The sequence below is a fragment of the Pleurodeles waltl genome, chromosome 5 (genome assembly GCF_031143425.1).
Source record: "Pleurodeles waltl isolate 20211129_DDA chromosome 5, aPleWal1.hap1.20221129, whole genome shotgun sequence".
NCBI classification, from domain to species: Eukaryota; Metazoa; Chordata; class Amphibia; order Caudata; family Salamandridae; genus Pleurodeles; species Pleurodeles waltl.
The window spans coordinates 1323998547-1324017186 of NC_090444.1; the positions used below are offsets into that span (position 1 = coordinate 1323998547).

An 18640-nucleotide genomic window follows, 5' to 3' on the forward strand; every position below is an offset into this window, starting at 1 on the left:
ACTTAAGGAGCATAATAGTCAATATGATGAGTAAAATCTACAAACATGAAAGAATATAAGTCATTTTATCCTCACTCCTTGGAGGCAACACATGCATCAATTCATGCAAGATTCCATACTGGAAAAACAAACTTGCAACCCAAGTTGGCATCAGTACGATTTTATCACCAGACAGTAAGTGTTATATCATTTAATGTGATCATTCTTCACTTCTCCATTTTTAAATATTTTGTACCATGTTTTAGGCATTGGAAGAAATGAATGGCAAGGATGTAGAAGGAGAAAATATTGAAATCGTCTTTGCCAAGCCACCAGATCAAAAAAGAAAAGAACGTAAAGCCCAGAGGCAAGCTGCTAAAAATCAAATGTGAGTAACAATCATCCACTGTGCAGTATCCTCCAGTCATGCATATAGAATGCAGTGACATTCAGCAGTACATGAGTAGGTGCACTCGAAGACTGAAACCCACACACTCCATGCCCCACTTGCGCATTTTCCTATGCATCAGTCATGCGATCTCCACCCTGTAGACAAAATGTATGTTTGCTCTATTGAATCAACCCAACACTTTTTACTAACCACAAAAATCTCATCTAATACTTCATAACTTTAGAATATAGGATGTAAATCAGTCTTCCATTCTTCCTGCTCTACGTCCTTTTCTTCGCAGGCCAAAGCACCAAAACCACCTCCAATAGGCAGCTATCATTTTCAGATTTAAGCTCCTTGCATAAACATAGAGTCTGAGACCAACACCATGGCCCTAACCGCTTAGGCATCAGTCTTCCCAACCCTGGTTTACTGTCACCCTGTTCTCTTTTCAAAGCTAGTTTACTTTTTTTTTTTTTTTGCTACCAGAAGGATCATAAGACTTCTTGTAAGGAAAACGGGCTGTTTGGTTTCATGTGTGGAAGTAAATGCACATGCTCTGCATACTCCTGCCATCTTGTTTTGGGTCTGGAGTGGTGCAAGAAGTGTTCCGAGTTACGCCATCAAGTGACTCCTCCTCTCGGTGGTATTGCGCATTAGTATTGACTCCTTTGTTGAATTGTTTTCTCTCTGTTATTGGGTACGGACATGTGTGTCTTCACTCAGTCTATCAACTCTCTTCAGTTAGGTTTTCTTCTAACCTTTCTTAATTTCAACGGTATTGTCCTCGTTCATGCTTCCACATCTTAGCACTCTCTTTCGTCAGGTCAGGCACTGACCCGACTTCCCTTTGGGGCACCAGAGCCTGCCTTGGGCCTACAATCCATGTGGCACCAACAGAAATCCTTCCCTGATGGAACAGACTCCAAACTGCCTCTATCCTCTGTGCCACATCAAAGTTCTCCATACTGACCACCATCTTGTGTGCAACCTCCGCCTCTCCTCGGATCATCGTGAGGCTGACTGTGACACCTGTAAGTCCTTCAGCTCCAAGAAAACTCTATGGGACCAAAGACCACGTCAGCTGGAACTGGCCCAGAAAACACCAGATGACACCCCAGACATCTTTGTAGAGGAACACACTCCGGAGGAGAACACCCTCTCTTTTTAAGATAACTCTGACGTCCAGTTGGACATCGAAAGCCATAAAATTACATCTGCTCAGTGCGTAAGTACAGTGGCCCCTCCTACCACCACCATAAGACTTTAAAACAAGGCTTTCCAACCCCTTCTTGAGGTCGACAGTCCATCACTGCCACCAGGCCATGGTCGGCAACGAAAGACTGCTCCGTATGCCCCACCCTCCAGCTCAACACTGAAACCATCCATTAAGGTCAAGGCCCAGTCCTTGACATCAACCTCAGTTTCTTCGGACTGAGAGATCCGTTTCAATTCGAGCCTCAGGACTGAGCTGACAGCCTTCAGCCTCCACTTAAGTGCCGACCAGAACACACTGAACGTAATCTTCAGCGCTGAGATCTTCGGAGCCAGAATCCTCTGAACCTCCAGGCTTGGGGTAGTCTTCTACCACCCTGTCTCCAGTCAAGCTCATATTAGAAACCATAGATGCTCATCAGCTCCCCCTCTAAATACATATTGTTACAGGCCTGATTATTGCCACTCCTTTCTTGTATCTCCCCAAGAGGAACCTCTTTCCAGGAGGCTTTGGATGTTTCTGTACCTGCCAAAACAAAGGACAAGACTACCAGGCCTCCACATAGCCCTTCCCCACCATCTCCTCTTACACCTTCTCTGCCTCCATCTTCACCTCAGTCCCCTTTCCCGCCCCATTCCCTCACTTCACACTTAACTGGAAATTACACACTCCAGGGTTCTCCTTTGTTTTCCACTGGGGCCTGAAGCAGGGCCTTAGGATGACACACAACCTTGGGACGCTTATGATCCTGACCCTATTCCTTCAAATGACTCTCAGCTCTGCCCCGCTCTCCCCTCACCACCTGAAGACGCACTACCTCATACAAACATGTAGTAGCTAGGTGTAAGGAAATGCCTCCTTGGCATGGTTGCCCCCTGACTTTTTGCCTTTGCTGATGCTATGTTTACAATTGAAAGTGTGCTGAGGCCTGCTAACCAGGCCCCAGCACCAGTGTTCTTTCCCTAACCTGTACTTTTGTATCCACAATCGGCAGACCCTGGCATCCAGATAAGTCCCTTGTAACTGGTACTTCTAGTACCAAGGGCCCTGATGCCAAGGAAGGTCTCTAAGGGCTGCAGCATGTCTTATGCCACCCTGGAAACCTCTCACTCAGCACAGACACACTGCTTGCCAGCTTGTGTGTGCTAGTGAGGACAAAACGAGTAAGTCGACATGGCACTCCCCTCAGGGTGCCATGCCAGCCTCTCACTGCCTATGCAGTATAGGTAAGACACCCCTCTAGCAGGCCTTACAGCCCTAAGGCAGGGTGCACTATACCATAGGTGAGGGTACCAGTGCATGAGCATGGTACCCCTACAGTGTCTAAACAAAACCTTAGACATTGTAAGTGCAGGGTAGCCATAAGAGTATATGGTCTGGGAGTCTGTCAAACACGAACTCCACAGCACCATAATGGCTACACTGAAAACTGGGAAGTTTGGTATCAAACTTCTCAGCACAATAAATGCACACTGATGCCAGTGTACATTTTATTGTAAAATACACCACAGAGGGCACCTTAGAGGTGCCCCCTGAAACTTAACCGACTGTCTGTGTAGGCTGACTAGTTCCAGCAGCCTGCCACACCAGAGACATGTTGCTGGCCCCATGGGGAGAGTGCCTTTGTCACTCTGAGGCCAGTAACAAAGCCTGCACTGGGTGGAGATGCTAACACCTCCCCCAGGCAGGAGCTGTAACACCTGGCGGTGAGCCTCAAAGGCTCACCCCTTTGTCACAGCCCAGCAGGGCACTCCAGCTTAGTGGAGTTGCCCGCCCCCTCCGGCCACGGCCCCCACTTTTGGCGGCAAGGCTGGAGGGAACAAAGAAAGCAACAAGGAGGAGTCACTGGCCAGTCAGGACAGCCCCTAAGGTGTCCTGAGCTGAAGTGACTCTAACTTTTAGAAATCCTCCATCTTGCAGATGGAGGATTCCCCCAATAGGGTTAGGATTGTGACCCCCTCCCCTTGGGAGGAGGCACAAAGAGGGTGTACCCACCCTCAGGGCTAGTAGCCATTGGCTACTAACCCCCCAGACCTAAACACGCCCTTAAATTTAGTATTTAAGGGCTACCCTGAACCCTAGAAAATCAGATTCCTGCAACTACAAGAAGAAGGACTGCCTAGCTGAAAACCCCTGCAGCGGAAGACCAGAAGACGACAACTGCCTTGGCTCCAGAAACTCACCGGCCTGTCTCCTGCCTTCCAAAGATCCTGCTCCAGCGACGCCTTCCAAAGGGACCAGCGACCTCGACATCCTCTGAGGACTGCCCCTGCTTTGAAAAGACAAGAAACTCCCGAGGACAGCGGACCTGCTCCAAGAAAGGCTGCAACTTTGTTTCCAGCAGCTTTGAAAGAACCCTGCAAGCTCCCCGCAAGAAGCGTGAGACTTGCAACACTGCACCCGGCGACCCCGACTCGGCTGGTGGAGATCCGACACCTCAGGAGGGACCCCAGGACTACTCTGATACTGTGAGTACCAAAACCTGTCCCCCCTGAGCCCCCACAGCGCCGCCTGCAGAGGGAATCCCGAGGCTTCCCCTGACCGCGACTCTTTGAACCTAAGTCCCGACACCTGGGAGAGACCCTGCACCCGCAGCCCCCAGGACCTGAAGGACCGGACTTTCACTGGAGGAGTGACCCCCAGGAGTCCCTCTCCCTTGATCAAGTGGAGGTTTCCCCGAGGAACCCCCCCCTTGCCTGCCTGCAGCGCTGAAGAGATCCCGAGATCTCTCATAGACTAACATTGCGAACCCGACGCTTGTTTCTACACTGCACCCGGCCGCCCCCGCGCTGCTGAGGGTGAAATTTCTGTGTGGACTTGTGTCCCCCCCGGTGCCCTACAAAACCCCCCTGGTCTGCCCTCCGAAGACGCAGGTACTTACCTGCAAGCAGACCGGAACCGGGGCACCCCCTTCTCTCCATTCTAGCCTATGTGTTTTGGGCACCACTTTGAACTCTGCACCTGACCGGCCCTGAGCTGCTGGTGTGGTGACTTTGGGGTTGCTCTGAACCCCCAACGGTGGGCTACCTTGGACCAAGAACTGAACCCTGTAAGTGTCTTACTTACCTGGTAAAACTAACAAAAACTTACCTCCCCCAGGAACTGTGAAAATTGCACTAAGTGTCCACTTTTGAAATAGCTATTTGTGAATAACTTGAAAAGTATACATGCAATTGAAATGATTTGAAGTTCCTAAAGTACTTACCTGCAATACCTTTCGAATGAGATATTACATGTAGAATTTGAACCTGTGGTTCTTAAAATAAACTAAGAAAAGATATTTTTCTATATAAAAACCTATTGGCTGGATTTGTCTCTGAGTGTGTGTACCTCATTTATTGTCTATGTGTATGTACAACAAATGCTTAACACTACTCCTTGGGTAAGCCTACTGCTCGACCACACTACCACAAAATAGAGCATTAGTATTATCTATTTTTACCACTATTTTACCTCTAAGGGGAACCCTTGGACTCTGTGCATGCTATTCCTTACTTTGAAATAGCACATACAGAGCCAACTTCCTACACTAGGGCAGCTGCGTTCCAAAACATGGAGCTGCATAAGGAGCCCATCAAGCAGAAATTCCTGTTTGGCAGACTGACTTCCACTCACAGGGATATATAATATCTCCCCAAGCTCCCTGACGTGCTTCGCCATGCCGAAGATATTTTTAATGTGCCTGTCTGCTCTAGAGTTTAAACTCCATGGGGGGGGGGGATACAAAATTTCAAGGCAGCCCACTCTGATCTGCTCTACATCAGGTTTCAAGTTCCACCAGAGTCTTTTGTAGCAACAGCAGTTCGTAAGCGGGCAAATAGTTAGGCCACTGGTGACTCTCCTCCACCTAAGGAGAGTAAAAAGATGGATATTGCAAGCAAGAGACTCATGACACAGGCCACTAATTGACGTATCACCAAATTTTAAGCCTTACTAGCCCAGTACGACAGCGCTCATTTGGATGAAATAGAGTAACTCCTCTAATTCTTACGCTGAGGCGGTGTCTATGTACCACTCTCACGGGGACTACGACACCAGCCGAGTCGACCAACACCAACTTACTGACGTGCAAGGGTATTGCTCGAAGAAAAAATCTCCAGATCCAGTCTGACGCCTGGGGGAAAATTCTAAAGTAAAGAATCTGCAACTGGAATATGTCTCTACCAGATATTTTGTTACCGAAGTTAAGTAACTTGTACATTATGCCACCATGGGGGAGCCATCACTAAGCACATACACTCTGCCTTTACAGCTTGTGTGCAGGTGAGGAGAAAAAGACAAAGGGCACTAGCCCCACAAAACACTGCTTGTGGCATAGGTAGTCCTAGCCAGTCTTACAGGCCTAAGGCAGGGTGCACTATACCACAGGTGAGGGCATAGCTGCATGAGCAATGTGCCTCTACAGTGTCTTAGTCCATTCTTAGATATTGTAAGTGCAGTGTAGCCATATTGAGTATATGGTCAGGGAGTTTGTCATTACGAACTCCACAGCTCCTAAATGGCTTCACTGAATACTGGGAAGTTTGGTATGGAACTTCTCAGCACAATAAACCCACACTGCCAGTGTTTGATTTATTGAACAATATACCCAAAGGGCATCTTAGAGAAACCCTGTGTATTTTACCTAATATTTTGGTGCAGGACTGACTGGTTTGTGCCAAAATTAGGGAAAGCTGGAAGGGGTGACCACCCCTAAGGTGTCCAGGGCTGAGGAGACCCCCACCCGGCAGAATCCTCCATCTTAATTTGGAGGACAAGGACCAATTGGGTTAGGTTTGTGTCCCCCTACCCAAAGGGAATGGACAAAAGATGGGTGTAGCAACCCTTTGGGCCATTGGCTACTGCCTTCTGACTACTGTAATGTCTCTTAATCCAGGATTTAAGGGCTCCCCTGAACCAAGTCGTCAGATTCCTGGAGACCTCACATGAAGAAAGAAGGACTGCTAAGCTGAAGCCCTAGCAGAGAAGAGGGAAGACTAAAACTGACTTGGCCCAAGCCCTACCGGCCTGTCTCCTGCTGCAAAGAACCTACAAAAGAAAGTGATGCATCCTGTGGGTCCAGTGACCTCTGCCAAGCTTCCAGAGGACCTCCTGCATCACAGAGGATGAAGAACTCCTGTGGACTGCGGCCCTGTCCAAAAGACACATCTAAGGACTTCAGAGCATCCCCAGGTCCAGGAGTCGTGACCACTCTGCACCCAACGCCCACGGCGCGTGTCCAGGTGGCCCAGCATGCTAGAATGAATCTCCAGGCGATTCTGAGCAAGTGCCCACCTTGGGTTGACCTCTTGTTCCCCAGGATGACTCCTGCAGTGTGAATCCAGAGGACACCCCTGACCGCTAAAGCTCCGGATGAAGATATCAGATGCCAGAAGGTACACTGCACTCGCAGCACCCAAGCCTTGGAGAACCTTACCTCCGGTGCAGCAACATTCCATAGGCGGCCCTCTTACTTGTCCAGCCTGTAGTTTTCCAGAACTGACCCCCTGGGCCCAGCCTGCAGCATCTAAGTGACCCCCGGGATCCCCTCATAGGAAAGCATGGGGAGCCTGATGCTCTGTTTGCACCCTGCACCTGGCCACCCTTTTGCTGGCGAGGGTGTGAGTTTGGTGCCTTCTTGTGGCTCCCCAAGTGCTCCTCTGTCCGTCCGTCCCCCCCCCCCCCCCCCCCCAGGTCTGTCCTCCGAAAATGCGGGTACTTAACCTCCAGCAGATCTGAAAAAGAGTGCCCCAAGTCTCCATAGGAGCCCAAGTTAAACTTGCCCATGTTGCTGATGGTGGGTGTTTGGGATTAACTTGAACCCCAACCAGCGGATTCCTAAACCCTGGAAACTGGAACTTTTAAGTGTTGTACTTACCTGTAAAATGTACTAACTTTTCTTCCCCCAGGAATTGTTCTGAAAATTGTCAACTTTTAAAACAGATTATTGACATTTATTCAAAAACTGTACAACTTACCAATTCCAATCAAAATGGTATTGATACATATGTGAAATACTTAGTTCGGTGGCATGTGTAGCTGCATATACACATGCTGTGCATAGTCCGCCGTCTGGTGTTGGGTCGGAGTGTTACAAGTTGTTTTTCTTCGAAGAAGTCTTTTCGAGTCACGAGACCGAGGGACTCCTCCTCCTTTGTTTCCATTGCGCATGGGCGTCGACTCCATCTTAGATTGTTTTTTTTCCGCCATCGGGTTCGGACGTGTTCCTTTTCGCTCCGTGTTTCGGGACGGAAAGATAGTCATAACTTCGGAAAACTACGTTGGTATTGTTTCGTTCGGTATCTGGTTAGATTAGAGTCGACACCGAATATTCAAGAGCTCCAGTAGCCCTTCGGGGTAATTTCGATCCCCCGTCGGGGCCTGGTCGGCCCGACCGCGTGCAACATCGACACTGATGGAACAGACCCCGTTCCGATTCTGTCCTAAATGCCACAGTAAATACCCCTATACAGACCAACATTTGGTCTGTAACTTGTACCTGTCACCCGAGCACAAGGAAGAAACGTGTGAGGCCTGACGAGCGTTTCGGTCCAGAAAAACGCTCTGTGACCGAAGAGCCAGACGGTTGCAGATGGCGTCTGCGCCGACAGAACGACAAGGGTTCGAGGAACAGGGAGAAGAAGAAGAAACCTTCTCCATCCATGAATTTGACGTCGAGGAAACCGTGAGTAGGACGTCGAAGCAAGCACCACACGGTAAAACAGACAAGGCCCAGGGGACGCCACTGCCGGCAGGCCATTGCACAACCCATAAAGTAGGTGACCGTCCATCGGCACCGAAAAAGGCCGAACTGGTGCCGAGATCGTCCGACTCGGGTCGAGACACAGGCACGCAGCACTCTCGGGACCGAGAAAGTGTTGCTGAAAAAAGTCGGCACAGACAGTGAACCGAGGCTGCTCGGCCCAGAGACAGCGGCACCGAGGATGGTCGACGCCGAGAAAGTTCGACGCCAAAAAAGAGAGAATTCTCGTCGGAGCCGAAAACAACCAAAGAAACAGTTTCGGTGCCAAAACGCCCAGCAACCGAACCAACAGCCAGTTCGTACTCAGAGGAACAATCACTGTCCTCCCAAATGCGCAAACATAGGTTTGAAGAAGAGTTACAAACCACAGATGTAGACCACACCCAAAAACGGATCTTCATACAAAGTGGTACAGGGAAGATCAGCACTCTTCCCCCAATCAGGAGAAAAAGGAAACTTGATTTCCAAACTCATGAAAAGACACCACAAGGAAAAGTGGTAAAGAAGGTAACTCCACCACCCTCTCCACCACAAATAACTCATACATCACCGGCACAGACTCCGTCACATTCACCAGCTCATACCACCATGAGCCAAGATGACCAAGATGCGTGGGATCTCTATGACGCCCCAGTATCAGACAATAGCCCTGAGGCGTACCCTACCAAGCCCTCACCACCTGAGGACAGTACAGCGTATGCACAGGTGGTAGCTAGGGCAGCAGAGTTCCCTAACGTGTCGTTACACTCAGAGCCCGTCGAGGATGACTTCCTTTTCAACACCCTCTCCTCCACCCATAGCAATTATCAAAGCCTTCCTATGCTCCCAGGAATGCTAAGGCACTCAAAACAGATCTTTAAAGAACCTGTCAAAAGCAGAGCGATAACTCCAAGGGTGGAGAAAAAATATAAAGCACCACCCACGGACCCTGCTTTTATCACATCACAACTGCCACCAGATTCAGTTGTAGTAGGAGCAGCTCGTAAAAGGGCCAACTCGCACACTTCAGGCGACGCACCACCTCCGGACAAAGAGAGCCGCAAGTTCGACGCAGCTGGCGAAAGGGTTGCAGTACAAGCTGCAAACCAGTGGCGCATCGCTAACTCGCAGGCGCTCCTAGCGCGTTATGACAGAGCCCATTGGGACGAGATGCAGCATCTCATCGAGCATCTACCCAAAGAACTCCAGAAACGGGCAAAACAAGTGGTTGAGGAGGGACAAAATATCTTCAGCAACCAAATACGTTCCGCTATGGATGCAGCGGATACAGCTGCAAGAACAATCAATACCGCGGTAACCATAAGGAGGCATGCATGGTTGCGCACATCAGGCTTCAAGCCCAAGATACAACAGGCAGTGCTCAATATGCCGTTCAATGAACAACAATTGTTTGGACCCGAAGTTGACACGGCAATTGAGAAATTGAAAAAAGACACGGACACAGCTAAGGCCATGGGCGCACTCTATTCCCCGCAGGGCAGAGGCACTTTCGGGACCTTTCGTAAAGCAACCTTCAGAAGGGGGTTTCGAGGTCAAGCCACACAAACCAGTACCTCACAAACAACACCGTCTACCTACCAGGGACAGTACCAAAGGGGAGGCTTTCGGGGCCAATACGGAGGGGGACAATTCCCTAGAAACCGGGGAAAATTTCAGGGCCCCAAAACCCCGCCAAACAAACAGTGACTCACAAGTCACTCAACCCCTTCACACAACACCAGTGGGGGGAAGACTAAGCCAGTTCTACAAATTTTGGGAGGAGATAACAACAGACACTTGGGTCTTAGCAATTATCCGGCATGGTTATTGCATAGAATTTCTCCAATTCCCTCCAAACGTCCCACCAAAAGCACAGAATATGTCAAAACAGCATTTAGACCTGCTAGATCTGGAAGTTCAAGCATTACTACAAAAAGACGCAATAGAAATCGTACCAGGTCCACAAAGAAACACAGGAGTTTACTCACTGTACTTTCTAATACCAAAGAAAGACAAAACACTGAGACCAATCTTAGATCTCAGAATACTAAACACCTACATCAAATCGGAACATTTTCACATGGTCACGCTACAGGACGTATTACCACTGTTGAAACAGCAAGACTACATGACAACCTTAGACCTAAAAGACGCGTATTTCCACATACCAATACATCCCTCGCACAGGAAATACCTAAGGTTCGTATTCAAGGGAATACATTACCAATTCAAAGTGTTGCCGTTTGGTATAACAACTGCACCGAGAGTCTTCACAAAATGTCTAGCAGTAGTCGCTGCACATATCAGAAGGCAGCAAATACACGTGTTCCCCTACCTAGACGATTGGCTAATCAAGACCAACTCCCTAACAAGGTGTTCACACCACACAGATTATGTCATACAAACCCTCTACAAACTAGGGTTCTCCATCAACTATACAAAATCACACATTCTGCCGTGCCAAACACAGCAATACTTAGGAGCGACAATCAACACAATAAAAGGGATTGCCACTCCAAGTCCACAAAGGGTTCAAAATTTTCACAAAGTCATACGAGCCATGTATCCAACACAAAAAATACATGCAAAGATGGTGTTAAAACTCCTAGGCATGATGTCCTCATGCATAGCCATTGTCCCAAACGCAAGATTGCATATGAGGCCCTTACAACAGTGCCTAGCATCACAATAGTCACATGCACAGGGTCAACTTCTAGATCTGGTGTTGATAGACCGCCAAACATACATCTCGCTTCAATGGTGGAACAGCATAAATTTAAACAAAGGGCGGCCTTTCCAGGACCCAGTGCCACAATACGTGATAACTACAGATGCTTCCATGACAGGGTGGGGAGCACACCTCAATCAACACAGCATCCAAGGGCAATGGGACGTACATCAAAAAAGGCTTCATATAAATCACCTCGAATTGTTAGCGGTATTCCTAGCGTTGAAAGCATTTCAACCCATCATAATCCACAAATACATTCTTGTCAAAACAGACAACATGACAACAATGTATTATCTAAACAAACAGGGGGGAACACACTCGACACAGCTGTGTCTCCTAGCACAAAGGATATGGCAGTGGGCAATTCACAACCACATTCGCCTAATAGCACAGTTTATTCCAGGGATCCAGAATCAGCTAGCAGACAATCTCTCTCGTGATCACCAACAAGTACACAAATGGGAGATTCACCCCCAAATTCTAAACTCTTACTTCCAAATTTGGGGAACACCTCAAATAGACCTATTTGCAACAAAAGAGAACGCAAAATGCCAAAACTTCGCATCCAGGTACCCACACCAGCAGTCTCAAGGCAATGCTCTATGGATGAATTGGTCAGGGATATTTGCGTACGTTTTTCCCCCCTCTCCCTCTTCTTCCATATCTAGTAAACAGATTGAGTCAAAACAAACTCAAACTTATACTAATAACACCAACATGGGCAAGACAACCTTGGTATACAACACTACTAGACCTGTCAGTAGTGCCTCATGTCAAACTACCCAACAGACCAGATCTGTTAACACAGCACAGACAACAAATCAGGCATCCAAACCCAGCATCGCTGAATCTAGCAATTTGGCTCCTGAAATCCTAGAATTTGGACACTTAAACCTCACACAAGAATGTATGGAGGTCATAAAACAAGCTAGAAGGCCATCCACTAGACACTGCTATGCAAGTAAATGGAAAAGATTTGTTTGCTACTGCCATAACAATCAAATTCAACCATTACATGCATCTCCAACGGATGTAGTAGGATACTTACTACATCTGCAGAAATCAAATCTGGCCTTCTCTTCCATAAAGATACATCTCGCAGCAATATCTGCATACCTGCAGATTACTCATTCAACTTCACTGTTTAGAATACCTGTCATTAAAGCATTCATGGAAGGCCTAAAGAGAATTATACCACCAAGAACACCACCTGTTCCTTCATGGAACCTCAACATTGTCTTAACCACTTCGCTGCCAGGCCTTTTCCCCCTCCTGTGCCAGGCCTTTTTTTGCCTATTTGGGGCAGTTCGCGCTTAGGCCCTCATAACTTTTTGTCCACATAAGCTAACCAAGCCAAATTTGCGTCCTTTTTTTCCAACATCCTAGCGATTCTAAAGGTACCCAGACTTTGTGGGTTCCCCTGAAGGAGGCCAAGAAATTGGCCAAAATACAGTGAAAATTTCGTTTTTTTCAAAAAAATTGGAAAAAGGGGCTGCAGAAGAAGGCTTGTGGTTTTTCCCCTGAAAATGGCATCAACAAAGGGTTTGCGGTGCTAAACTCAGCAGCTTCCCAGCTTTCAGGAACAGGCAGACTTGAATCCGAAAACCCAATTTTTCAACACAATTTTGGCATTTTACTGGGGCATACCCCGTTTGTGCAATTTTTTGTGCTTTCAGCCTCCTTCCAGTCAGTGACCGGAATGGTCATGAAACCAATGCTGGATCCCAGAAACCTAAACATTTCTGAAAAGTAGACAAAATTCTGAATTCAGCAAGGGGTCATTTGTGTAGATCCTACAAGGGTTTCCTACAGAAAATAACAGCTGAAAAAGAAAAATATTGAAATTGAGGTGAAAAAAACATAAATTTTTCTCTACTTTTTACTCTGTAACTTTTCCCTGCAATGTCAGATTATCGAAAGCAATATACCGTTACGTCTGCTGGACTCCTCTGGTTGCGGGGATATATAGGGTTTGTAGGTTCATCAAGAACCCGAGGAACCCAGAGCCAATAAATGAGCTGCACCCTGCAGTGCGTTTTCATTCTATACCGGGTATACAGTAATTAATTTGCTGAAATATAAGGAGTAAAAAATAGCTATCAAGAAAACCTTTGCATTTCCAAAAAGGGCACAAGATAAGGTGTTGAGGAGCAGTGGTTATTTGCACATCTCTGAATTCCGGGGTGACCATAGTAGCACGTGAATTACATGGAATTTCTCAAATAGATGTCTTTTTTACACACACCCCTATATTTGGAAGGAATAAATGTAGAGAAAGACAAGGGGCAATAACACTTGTTTTGCTATTCTATGTTCCCCCAAGTCTCCCGATAAAAATGATACCTCACTTGTTTGGGTAGGCCTAGCGCCCGCGACAGGATATGCCCCAAAACACAACGTGGACACATCACAGAAAACAGAGCTGTTTTTAGCAAAGTGACTACCTGTAGATTTTGGCCTCTAGCTCAGCCGGCACCTAGGGAAACCTACCAAACCTGTGCATTTCTGAAAACTAGAGACCTAGGGGAATCCAAGGAGGGGTGACTTGTGTGGCTCGGACCAGGTTCTGTTACCCAGAATCCTTTGCAAACCTCAAAATTTGGCTAAAAAACACATGTTCCTCACATTTCTGTGGCAGAAAGTTCTGGAATCTGAGAGGAGCCACAAATTTCCTTCCACCTAGCGTTCCCCCACGTATCCCGATAAAAATGATACCTCACTTGTGTGGGTAGGCCTAGCGCCCGCGACAGGATATGCCCCAAAACACAACGTGGACATATCACAGAAAACAGAGCTGTTTTTAGCAAAGTGACTACCTGTAGATTTTGGCCTCTAGCTCAGCCGCCACCTAGGGAAACCTACCAAACCTATGCATTTCTGAAAACTAGAGACCTAGGGGAATCCAAGGAGGGGTGACTTGTGTGGCTCGGACGAGGTTCTGTTGCCCAGAATCCTTTGCAAACCTCAAAATTTGGCTAAAAAAACACATGTTCCTCACATTTCTGTGGCAGAAAGTTCTGGAATCTGAGAGGAGCTACAAATTTCCTTCCACCCAGTGTTCCCCCAAGTCTCCCGATAAAAATGATACCTCACTTGCGTGGGTAGGCCTAGCGCCGGCGACAGGAAACACCCCAAAGCGCAACGTGGACACATCCTAAATTTTGGAAAAAAACAGAGGTGTTTTTTGCGAAGTGCCTACCTGTAGATTTTGGCCTCTAGCTCAGCCAGCACCTAGGGAAACCTACCAAACCTGTGCATTTCTGAAAACTAGAGACCTAGGGGAATCCAAGGAGGGGTGACTTGCGGGGCTCGGACCAGGTTCTGTTACCCAGAATCCTTTGCAAACCTCAAAATTTGGCTAAAAAAACACATGTTCCTCACATTTCTGTGGTAGAAAGTTCTGGAATCTGATAGGAGCCACAAATTTCCTTCCACCCAGCGTTCCCCCAAGTCTCCCGATAAAAATGATACCTCACTTGTGTGGGTGGCCCAGGTGCCTGCAACATAATAAGGCCCAAAACCTGAAGGGATAGAAGGGATAGCACAGCAAGTTTATATGGGCATATTCTTTTATACATCTTTAGACGGACTCTGCTTTGGGGACCCACATAAGTGAGGTGTCATTTTACTTGGGAGACTGAGGAGAAAACTGGGGAGTAGAAATTATGTGCTGGAGCGGTGATCCTACTAAGAAAAATCAGGAAAATATGCTTTTTTATGCAAATTGTGAGGTTTACAGAGGAGTCTGGGTAAGAAAATGTTGGGGGAGCCACACAAGCCACACCTCCCTAGACTCCTTGGGGTGCCTAGTTTTAAAAAGTTTCTGGGTTTTGTAGGTTTCCCTACATGACGGCCGCACCCAGGACCAAAAACATAGGTGGGCCCTCCCCCCCCCCAAACACAGGTATTTTTGGAATATATCACTTTGATGTGTGCACATACGTCCGTGATGTGCCAAACACTAAAATTGTGAAAAGAAACACACTTAGGTTATGTGAAGAAGACCCCTCACCCACCAACCAAGTTGGTGGCATGCTTCATCATCGGGGTCCCACCTGAGGCACCTAGCGTGTCTCAAGTGTGCTGCGACGCCTGATTACAGCGGAGCAGGTTTTGTCATTTGTACCACACATACTGGTTGGATTTGGCACAAGGGTGAGTGATGGTTCAGTAGATCAAATTTTATTAACAAGAGATTTCACAAAAGTGAAATGCACTGGTAATAACTGAAAGGCCAAAAAACTGAACCAATGACTCACAGCTCGTGAGCTGTAAAGCCACGACAAGGCACCAACCGCTTTACAGTCCATTCACACACCTTTCATACATGACATGCACTAGACCATTCACGCCGCCAGCCACGGGCCCAGCACATTACAAGACTCGCATCCACAGACAGCGCCAGTCAAGGGCCCATCACTTTCATACGCTCACATGCCTGATACAGCAATCACACCAGCTGATGAGTGTGTGGACTGGCGTTTGGCCGGCACTGCCAGCCAAGCGCCACACCACCAGCCCAGCGCCACCCCACACACACCACCAGCCCAGCGCCACCCCACACACACCGCCAGCCCAGCGCCACCCCACACACACCGCCAGCCAAGCGCCACCCCACACACACCGCCAGCCAAGCGCCACCACACCCACGCCGCCAGCCAAGCGCCACTCTACACATGCCATCCCCTTTTTTTTGTTTTTAAACAACAAAGAAACCACTAATCATAAATTAGTACAAAACTACAAACACAAAAGCTCTAACTGAATACATGACTAATGCCAACCGTGAAACCGAACATATAAAAATATAAAACACCAGTTTACGCTCACGGAATTTCCCAATAATTCTTCTGTGTGTGGTAGCTCCTGAAACAGCCACCCACACACAGCCCAGGCTTTGAAGGACAATCAGGGCAGTACATCCTAGTCTCCTTCCTGATACCTCTTCGAGCACAGACTCTACATCTCTTAGCAGGAAAGTTTTTTTTGGCCGTGGGAGGAATGTGCTCCGCAAAGTGACGATCTTTCAATCTAGCCACATCCTCCACCACTGCTTCTCTAGGAACTCTTGCCTGTTCCAGCACAACAAGGCTAGCTATGATAGACTCCTGAAATTTCACAAATGTCATCCTTGACTCTGGAGAACTATCCTTAAACACAACAAAAGCATTAAAAGTTGCCAAGTGGAACAAGTGAAGCGCTAATTTCTTATACCACACATAAGACTTACGAGCAGCAGTGTAAGGTTCTAACCTCTGATCTACTCTATCAACACCACCCATGTGCTTATTATAGTCTAAGATGCACACAGGTTTGCGCACTTCGGCAACCTGACCCCAAACAGCCACAGGTGAAGTACTCTCATCATGGATGGTGCTTAGCATGTATACATCCCTCTTGTCTACAAATTTCAGAGCTAGCAGCTCATCATTCCGCAAGGCACTGCACTGTCCCTTCTCAAGTTTTTTACAGACAAGCTCTTTTGGATAGCCTTTCCGATTAGAGCGGATTGTGCCACAAGCAACAGTGTCCACTCAGAACAACTCCTTGAACAACCGAACTCCAGTGTAGAAGTTATCTACATATAAATGGTGACCTTTGTTAAACAGTCGTCTACCAAGTTCCCACACAATTTTCTCACTAACTCCAAAAGTGGGAGGACAACCAGGGGGGTCAATATTGGAATCCCTACCAGTGTAGACCCGGAAATTATAAACATATCCTGTACTACTTTCTGACAGCATATACAATTTAATTCCATACCGTGCCCTCTTGCTAGGAATGTACTGCCTAAAAACCAAACGACCCTTGAACAGGACCAAAGACTCATCTACAGATATTTCTTTCCCTGGAACATAGATCTCTGAAAACCGATCTACCAAATGATCAAGGACAGGTCTAATCTTAAAAAGACGGTCAGAATCAGGATGATCTCGTGGCAAGGCTAAAGCATTATCTACAAAATGCAACATCCGAAGAAGAAGCTCATACCGGTTACGACTCATGATGGCAGGAAATATAGCAGTTGCCATCAAGGGACTAGTAAACCAATATGAAGACAGCGACGGCTTCCTTATCAGCCCCATCAAAAAAGTTAAACCCAAGAACTTTTTCAACTCTTCCAGATTTGTGGGAATCCACCGGCTAGCTCTAGAGTGTGGCCTAAGTCTGGCAGCGTTGTCCCTCAAAAACTGCTCTGCATACAAATTAGTCTGCTCAACAATCTCTTCCAAAAATATATCGTCCATAAACAACTCAAAAAAGTTGACGGCAAAAAGTTTTCCGTATTAACTCGACACCCTGGAAAACCAGTAAACGCAGGCAACTGTGGCTGCTCCATGTTTGGTGCAACCCATGCGTCAGGTCTTCCAATGGGAAGCCTTTCAGCCGCTGGCTCCTGCACCATTGGCACATCACTGTCCTCCTCTAAAACAGGCCCTTCATCAGCACTGAGAGTGGCTTCATCATCAGATGATTCATCTCTGACAGAAAATTCACTTCCAGAATCCTGCACTTCCTCCTCTGCCTCAGATGCAGAGTCAGTCTCATATTCATGGTCAGAAGATGACTCAAAAAGCACACTAACAACCTGCTGAGCGGTCATCCTACGGCTGGCCATGATCCTTCCTACTAAAATTAACTGGACAAATACACCACCAACAACCAGCACTGTGTAAGATAAGTAACAAAGTATAGGTTTATCACTAAGAATTATAAACTCAAAAACTATACTGCTCACTTGCCTGAAAAAGCTTGACTCACCAGCAACTACTCTGCACAGCCACAGCAATCACCAACGATATCCCACTAAAAAGTGAAAAAAAAAAAGCAAATTAGACATAAGACAACACAATAATCATTGTGCATAACTCTAAGGACAATTTCACACACAATCCTGCATTCAGTACACCACCTACAAACATGTCATTCATGCATTGCAACAATACTCACTTGGAGTAAATTTATTTACTTACCTAAAACATGCAACTACGCAAACCGCAGGACAACTACTGCCAAAACTGCAACAAGCCACAGCAAAGTCAGCAAAAGCTTTGAACTAAAACAAAAAGGAGAAAAACTGTTATTATCATAAAAGCAAATACTTCGCCAGTTGACAAACACTCCGCCACTAACCATTTTTTCATTTTCCCGTGTCTAGTCTTCTCTGCTTGGGGGAAGATGGGCCTAAAAAAAAATAGGCCAATCTACCCCCAAGGGGAGGGGGCAGAAATCGCCCAGATTACATTGCACCCTTTGGGGGGGGGGCGACCCTTGCCCAAGGTGCCACACCCCCACACAAAGCACACACACACATACATAGTATCCCTGGCGCTATGGGGATTCTGCCCCCCTTGGGGACAGAAAGGCCTAAAAAATAGGCATATCTGCCCCCTAGGGGGGCAGAACTGCCCAAAAAACACATGTGGGCCCCTGGGGGCGACCCTTGCCCAAGGGGCCACCCCCCAACACAAAAAATAAAAATCAACAATAAAATCCCTGGTGTCTAGTGGCTTTCTGCCCCCCTTGGGGGCAGAACGGCCTAAAAATAGGGCCAATCTGCCCCCAAGGGGGGCAGAAACGACAATAAATACATTGCGCCCC

At 47.3% G+C, this 18640-nt stretch overlaps 1 protein-coding gene across 9 annotated transcripts in view; it reads left to right on the forward strand.

The window, feature by feature from the left end:
- The window catches only part of SYNCRIP (synaptotagmin binding cytoplasmic RNA interacting protein), a 392640-nt gene that overhangs the window by 312738 nt on the left and 61262 nt on the right, over nucleotides 1-18640 (forward strand). For all 9 annotated transcript variants that reach the window (XM_069235574.1, XM_069235575.1, XM_069235576.1 and 6 more), the window contains exon 10: nucleotides 246-367. In XM_069235574.1, coding sequence (XP_069091675.1) covers nucleotides 246-367 — 122 coding nt within the window. The remainder of the gene's footprint in view (nucleotides 1-245; nucleotides 368-18640) is intronic.